The 8,096-nt window shown below is 40.0% G+C and overlaps 1 protein-coding gene across 1 annotated transcript; it reads left to right on the top strand.

Moving 5' to 3' along the window:
- The first annotated feature begins 4,206 nt into the window (after positions 1-4,206).
- Positions 4,207-5,139, top strand: LOC123796235 (olfactory receptor-like protein OLF4). Its single transcript, XM_045803646.2, has one exon. It carries the CDS (start codon positions 4,207-4,209, stop codon positions 5,137-5,139), a length of 933 nt encoding a protein of 310 aa, XP_045659602.2.
- The last annotated feature ends 2,957 nt before the right edge of the window (positions 5,140-8,096 follow it).

Here is an 8,096-nt window from a genome sequence, read left to right as displayed (position 1 = left end):
TTTCCATTATTGAATTCCTAGATACTGATTAAAATTCCCATAATTAATCAACCTGCTATGTGAAAATCCAAATAAAAAGCCAAAGTTGCTTCGTTAAGTCCAGAGAATTAAAGTCCAAAATCAAAATTTTTGCTTTGCCAGCCAGTGGTAACTGTTGTGATACCTGAGTAGTGAGTGACTTCAGGGGCTGTCATTCAGTAAAATTAGGCATAGTTCCTTCATCATTTCAGATGCACTCTTTTCTTTTTTTATGTTATGTTAGTCACCATACAGTACATCACTAGTTTTTGATGTAGTGTTCCATGATTCATTATTTGCATATAAAACCCAGTGCACCATGCAACACATGCCCTCCTTAATAGCCATCACTGCGCTAACCCATGCCACCACGTCCCTCCCCTCTGAAACCCTCAGTTTGTTTCCCAGAGTCCATAGTCTCTCATGGTTTGTCTCTCCCTCTGATTTCCCTTCCTTCAGTTTTCCCTTCCTTCTCCTAATGTCCTCCATGTTACTCCTTATGTTCCACGTGTAAGTAAAACCATATGATAATTGTCTTTCTCTGCTTGACTTATTTCACTTAGCATAATCTCCTCCAGTTCCATCCATGTCAATGCAAATGGTGGGTATTCATCCTTTCTGATGGCTGAGTAATATTCCATTGTATATATGGACCACATCTTCTTTATCCATTCATCTGCCGAAGGGCATCTCAGCTCCTTCCACAGTTTGGCTATTGTGGACATTGCTGCTATGAACATTGGGGTGCAGTTCCCCCAGTGGTTCTAAACTTTGAAGCAGTGACCCCTTTGAAAATTTGCTGCAAACTGTGGACTCTTGTGCCTGAAAAGTGCATTTATACACATGCATATATTTAAGTTCAGAAACCTCCTGTTCCCTCAGTATCTTGTGTATGCTAGTTAAGGATTCTTGCTCAAAAGTACAGTTAAATTTTCAGATCAAGTCTGCATCCAGAGGACTATGTACTCAGACCACACTGTTTTGCTTCACCTGATTACATTGCTTTTATTGAATTGAGCATTGTTACACTTCACCTGGTATTGAGGAACATTTTGAGAAACAGCTCCGTGAAATTCACTCATGTTTTCATCGTAGTACTAATGGAGACTTTGTCCCTATCTCAGTGTTTTACACAGCATGAGATTACAGTCCATTAGTGGGATGTGAAATCAATTTCACGGTCTCAAACACCAAATATTTCTTGGTTTTGTACTCTTTATCTCACTCTTGTGTGTGTGATATTTAATTTTAATGTTACCCTTTCCTTTATAATAAGTTTAAGTAAGTATTTTTTCATGAAACTTTTAGTTTTTTATATGTGTGTACTGGATTGCTGTACAAAATGTGTTTCTTAAATAACTATATTTGGGGTCAAAAATGCTTGAAACTACTGTACTCTATCATACTTCTCTTAACATGGACTCAGAGGAGAAAAGTCTTCTCTTTATTTTCCTCAGTAAAATGGGAATAATAGTTGCTACTTCACAGGGTTATCATGAAGAGGAAATGCATATAAAGTGCTTAGAACAGGGGCGCCTGGGTGGCACAGCAGTTAAGCGTCTGCCTTCGGCTCAGGGCGTGATCCCGGCGTTATGGGATCAAGCCCCACATCAAGCTCCCCCACTATGAGCCTGCTTCTTCCTCTCCCACTCCCCCTGCTGTGTTCCCTCTCTCACTGGCTGTCTCTCCCTCTGTTAAATAAATAAATAAAATCTTAAAAAAAGTGCTTAGAACAGTGCTATCCTAGCACATAGCAGGTGCTCAATAAACACTAACTGTTAGTGCCAGGAAATGGCATCTTCAGAGCTAATGCTTTGATTTTATCTTACACACATCAAAAAGCAAATGATGTCCTTTATTTTGGCTGTTAAAAAATGAGAAACTCAGAGATATATTTGTGACAAAAGTACTCTGGAAAACAATATGGAGATTTCTCAAGAAGTTTTAAATAGAGCTACCCTACGACCAGCAATTGCACTACTAGGTATTTACCTCAAAGATACAGATCTACCAGGTCTTCATATTTCTACAGTAGGGTCAGGGGGTTGGGGGTTTTTCCCGTTTTTTATTGCATTCTTTCAAACAAGGAATTGGAGGGGGGTTTGTTTCTTTTTACCAACTTGGCTGCATGCATTGAGTTCTATTCATGTATGTATAGACATGTATGTGGGGAATTGTGTTTATTAGTAGTATGGGCTCAAGTCTGTACTCAGTTGTATGGTGTTCTCTACATTGCTTTTTTGATTTTATTTTCCTTGCTGAAAAAATTGAACTGTCACTGATCTTCTTCACTTGCCAATCCTTGCAACACATGAAGTAGAAAATAAATGGCATTTTAGACATTAAGTGCTAATAAATCACCTCTAGATACATTCCCCACCTGTTTCCACATCTCTGTCATTCCCCAGGGTCCTTCTGGCTGTGTGTGATGAGATCCATTTCTAACAGTTGCATCGTCTTTGACCATCATCTCTTCTTTACATGTGACTGAAGATATCACCTTTAGCTTCCAAAAGCTTATTTGATTCCATATATCTTTATGTAAGAAAAACGTTTTCAGTTACATGCTGCTTCCTCCCCAGTTGTAAAGTTCATTCTATCATGTCCTGTTATTCCAAGTCCTTGAACATTTAATCTGGAATGAGTGTCCCATCTTGATAGCACAAAATTACTGTTTTATTTTTTTAATAATATTTTTAATTTTATTATGTTAGTCACCATACAGTACATCCCTGGTTTCTGATGTAAAGTTCCATGATTCATTACTTGCGTATAACACCCAGTGCACCATGCTATACGTGCCCTCCTTACTACCCATCACCAGCCTATCCCAGTACCCCAACCCCCTCCCCTCTGAAGCCCTCAGTTTGTTTCTCATAGTCCATAGTCTCTCACAGTTCCTTCCCTCTTCTGATTACCCCCCCTTTCTTTATCCCTTTCTTCTCCTACCGATCTTCCTTCTTCTTATGTTCCATAAATGAGTGAAACCATATGATAATTGTCTTTATATACGATAGTTTTAGATTCTCATAGAATTTTGTTTCACACAGTTGTTTTGAAAACACTACACTTGACCTAATTTCATTCCTCCTGACAATCTTTCTTCCTTAAGTACTTAGTGTCTAAAACTTCTGTTCCTAGACGATGCACACATACCCATTCATCCACTGTACAAATGATGAGTGGTATCCTGTGCTCATCATAAATGCTCTTAGTTTCAGGGCAGTCTTTTTTCTACTTGTGTCCATTCTTCCTTCTTTCTCAATAATACCTCATGGACTTGCCTCCAGTCTACTAGAGAAGTGCTGATTCTTTATTTCGGGGTCTGCATCATATTTCACAATGTGGCCATGCTGCTCACACTGTGAAAGCTTTTTCTCTCTTCCTCAAAACATTGCTATTAAAACAATTCTACAAAAATATTTGGTGATTGTTATGTTAAAAATCTGGTTCTCCTCTAGAGGAAATACTGTTACCTAGGGGGACACTGAGCAATTTGGAGTCAGAAAATAGGTGTCAGGAGAGGCCAGGGACTTCTAAACATCCTACAAAGCCCAGGACACAGGCCACCACAGAGAATAGTCTGGACCACAATGTCAATATGCTGAGATTAAGAACCCCTGAGCTAAAGAATATCTGTATTTTCATATTTATAGCTGTCCTCAGGTTGTTTTCCTAACATTGTGACAGTTCACATTTCTGCCAGCAAAATTAGAGAAACTTCTTTTTCTACCTGGTTAAAAATTCCAACCCAATCAGCATGAAAGATCTTTACACTGTCTTAGAGGCTGATGGGTGTGAAGAGATCTCTTGTTGTTTTCTTAAACTATTACTAAATTTGACAAATATTTATATACTGGAGCACCAGGTCCATTGTTAGATGCCTATTATTACGATATGTCCATAAACTCCATGCCTATTCTGCAGTTAGCAGCATTATTCCAAGGTGACTCTTAAAATAGAGAGGTCAGAACTCAATCACCAGATTGTACCTCAGGCTGGACTGTATTGCAATTTACAGGACACAATTGCAAGTAGATTATAAACCAACTGAGACACACACATGCTCCCCAAAAATAATTTCATGACTGCAGAATACAAATTGTCCCAGGTCAACCATGTGAGCAATGCCCTTCGTGTGAAAATTAATGATCTTTCTTCCTCTTTCCTGGTAGTTAATACAAGCACATGCAACCAGGCAATGATACAAGCATATCAGAATTCCTTCTTCTGGGACTGTCAGAGGAACCAGAGCTGCAGCCCCTCCTATTCGGGCTTTTCCTCTCCATGTACCTGATCACTGTGTGTGGAAACCTGCTCCTCATCCTGGCCGTCAGCTCTGACTTCCGCCTCCACACCCCCATGTACTTCTTCCTGGCCAACCTGTCCTTTGTAGACATATGTGTCACGTCCACCACCATCCCCAAGATGCTGTGGAACATCCAGACTCAGAGCAAAGTCATAACCTACACAGGCTGCATCACCCAAATGTACTTCTTCATAATCTTTTCAGGGTTGGACATTTATCTCCTGAGTGTGATGGCTTACGACAGGTTTGCGGCTATCTGTCACCCCCTGCACTACACAGTCATCATGACCCCCCGGCTCTGTGGACTGTTGGTTCTGGTGTCTTGGATCACAAATGTCTTGCATTCCTTGTTACAGACCTCAACTGTGTTGCAGCTGTCCTTCCGAAGAGAGGTAGAGATCACCCACTTTTTCTGTGAACTCAATCAGATCATCCAACTTGCATGTTCTGACACCTTTCTTAATAACGTGGTGATGTATTTTGCAGCTGTCCTGCTGGGTGGTGGTCCTTTTGCTGGGATCCTTTACTCTTACTCTAAGATAGTTTCCTCCATCCTTGGGATCTCATCAGCTCAGGGCAAGTATAAAGCATTTTCCACCTGTGCATCTCACCTCTCAGTTGTCTCCTTATTTTTTTGTACATGCCTAGGAGTGTACCTTAGCTCTGCTGCTCCCCAGAGCTCCCACACAAGTGCAGTGGCCTCGGTGATGTACACGGTGGTCACCCCCATGCTGAACCCCTTCTTCTACAGCCTGAGGAATGGAGATGTAAAGAGGGCTCTGAAAATAATCATTGGGCTTCCAGTGATGTAAGGGACAATGGTCCTGGGGCTGAAGAAGTGCCCATGATCGCAGGGCTCACAGCCTCAGAGCCAGGAACTGCTTTTCTTTGATCAGGCTGTGGAAGTAGAATCTGCCCCTTCTATTTATTTCCTGGAAATTCCATTTGTTTGAATTCAACTTATCCATACCTTTAAGTATTTACTTTATTAAACTTCTGCTCTGTCTGATACACAGTTTTCTCCTTTGTCCATTTTCATATGTCCCCAGTGTTTTCCCCAAGCTTGGATCTCAAATGCCTGGAAATTTCTGTATCTTACATGAGGCAAGTTGGATTTCTTAAAAATAGTTTCATTCCACATGACTTATATCATACCAGGTAAATTTTCCCTCGATTTTCCAAAGGTATAATCATGGGTTGTATTCTTCATATGGAAGAAACTACATTGGCCACTAAGCCCTTCAGGTAACTTTATTGTAGAGGAGAATACAAACCCCACCTTTTCTCCTGAGTCTGTCAGTCTTTTTACATCACTACCTTCACCCTTCTTCCTGAAAATGGACTCCAACACTGTTCTCTTTATGTCTCAGGCTCCTGACAGGGATGCTCAGGCTAGGAAAGCCCAGGTACCCCCTGCGTCCTATGCTTGTGGACATTCCCACAGATGCTTCCCTGACCAGAGCCTCTGCTGTGGCTGCACCAGCCCTTGGGTTCTTACTGTGATTACAAGACAGGCCTCAGCAGCACCCATCAGAGAACTCTAACAAAACCAGGTCTATTCCTCACAGGTCCTGGAGGTCACATGGAATGCCCAAAGGCTATTCTATGAGGTCTCAGAGTGGGGGAGAGGCATTGAGAAGGAGAGAGAGAGAGACAGTGCCTCTGAGGGATCTAACTTTATTAGGGTTCATGGCCAGAGTGCTTAGGGGTTTGCGTTTTAACACTTTATTGGAGAATTTTATATGAGTAGAATTCAGCTGCTCGAGGGGAAAAAGCAGTCACTCATGTGTCAGTATGGAGGCTACCCAGGGCTTTCTGAAGAGGTACTTCATGGCTGGGGCAACCTGAGTACTTATCTGATAATTATGTCCCACACCTGACAATGTATGATTCAACGTGGCTGTCTTTGAAATGGATGCTTCAGCAATCCAAAGCTTCATGTCAGGCACCTACTCTACAAACAGCCTGCTGTGTTTCCTTTTTTTTTTTTTTGAGTTTACAAGAGCCTTTAATACACTTTAAATACAGACACAGTAGGTTGAAATCAAAAGGGTGGAGAAGTTATATGTAAAAACCAATCAAAAAAAGTTGAAGTGGCAGTATTAATATCAGATAAAATAGACTTTAAGACAAAGAACATTACCAGAAATAAAGAAGTAGATTTCATAATGATATAAAGTAAATATACCAGGAAGACATAACAAATATCAATGTACATGTGTCTAATAACAGGTTAAAAAATACTTTTAAAGAGTATATTGCACTGGGTGTTATACGCAACTAATGAACCATGGAACTTTACATTAAAAAACCAGGGATTGGGGCGCCTGGGTGGCGCAGTCGTTAAGCGTCTGCCTTCGGCTTAGGACGTGATTCCTGAGTCCTGGGATCAAGCCCCACAACAGGCTTCTCTGCTGGGAGCCTGCTTCTTCCTCTCCCACTCCCCCTGCTTGTGTTTCCTCTCTCACTGGCTGTCTCTGTCAAATAAATAAATAAAATCTTTAAAAAATAAGGATGTACTGTATAATAAAATATTAGTAATCAATAATTATTGATTAATAATTAATCGATAATTAATTAATTAATAATTAATAATAAAATATTATTATAATAAAAATAAAAAGTTTATTTTGAGGTATAGTTGACGTACAATGTTGTATCAGCTTCAGGTGTACAACATACGGATTCGACACTTCTCTACATTACACAGTGCTCACCACAGTAAGCGTCGTCACCCTCTGTCACCAGACAATGTTATTATAATATTATTGACTATATTCCCTATGCTGTATTTGATCCTGTGTTACTTAACCGGTCTCCTGATTTTACTCTGTGATTCAACTGAGTGTCCAGAAAGCCCACTGTAGCCACAGCAAACACTGATTAGCAAGTATCTCTCTCCCAGTGGAGTCATGGAAAGACACTTTTGAATAAACAGATCAACCTGATATGTTCTTCATGTCAGGATGACCATGAATATGCAAAATTTCAAAACATTCATTTTCTTACCACACAAAAGATTTCTTTTTCTTCTTCCCTTTTTTTTATATCACGTTTCATGTTGTGCATCTCTTAGCTGAAGCATGGAACACTGGTGTCCACAACTGAGGGGGATATTCACTGAGGTGAAGGTTTGCTTAGTGTCGTGTATGTTTTATCACTGAATTATCTTCCTGTTCTCAGTTCTGGTTTCGTTTATAATTGTATCTGATCGCTGGGACTGCACACAAGCCATTCTGAAAACACGTATCTTCATATAACACCTTTATTGTCAAAAGAGATTGTCTGGTGGGGAGTCTTTCTCATTTGTTCTGCACTACTTATCAGTCTGTACACTGTATTTCTAAAGGTCATGCACGGTGTTGTGCGGAGCTGTAGTTCACTGCTTTCTTCGACTAATACATTTGACTCCATTTATATATGTAGGTTAATCTTACAGTTTATGAAAAAAAATAATTTACCAAATGTAAATTGCCTTAATTGAATTTCACTATTTCTATACCCATATGTGACACTTCACCTTCTTCCCAGTTATGAGACGTTTCTCTGACCCTTGTCAGATGGGACTCAGCTACATGTGCTTTTGGTCTGACATGAGTCATACACCATCAGAATTTAAATTCTCACTAATTTTTAAAGTATACTTACATACAATAAATGGCACATATATTAAATGTACATTTTGCTGAATTAAAGGCATCATACTTGAATTCAGCATACATACTGTACAGGTCTGTTTGAAAGAACATGAGAAGAGGCACAGGAAGTT

This window comes from Ursus americanus, chromosome 14 (assembly GCF_024610735.1).
Source record: "Ursus americanus isolate L20-20 chromosome 14, mUrsAme1.1.p, whole genome shotgun sequence".
NCBI lineage: Eukaryota > Metazoa > Chordata > Mammalia > Carnivora > Ursidae > Ursus > Ursus americanus.
The sequence above is the reverse complement of the archived record's forward strand: the minus strand, read 5'-3'. Positions and strand labels throughout refer to the sequence as shown.

Bases quoted from the DNA above. Each gene is read 5' to 3' on its own strand.
- LOC123796235 (XM_045803646.2), top strand. From the start codon at position 4,207: ATGCAACCAGGCAATGATACAAGCATATCAGAATTCCTTCTTCTGGGA.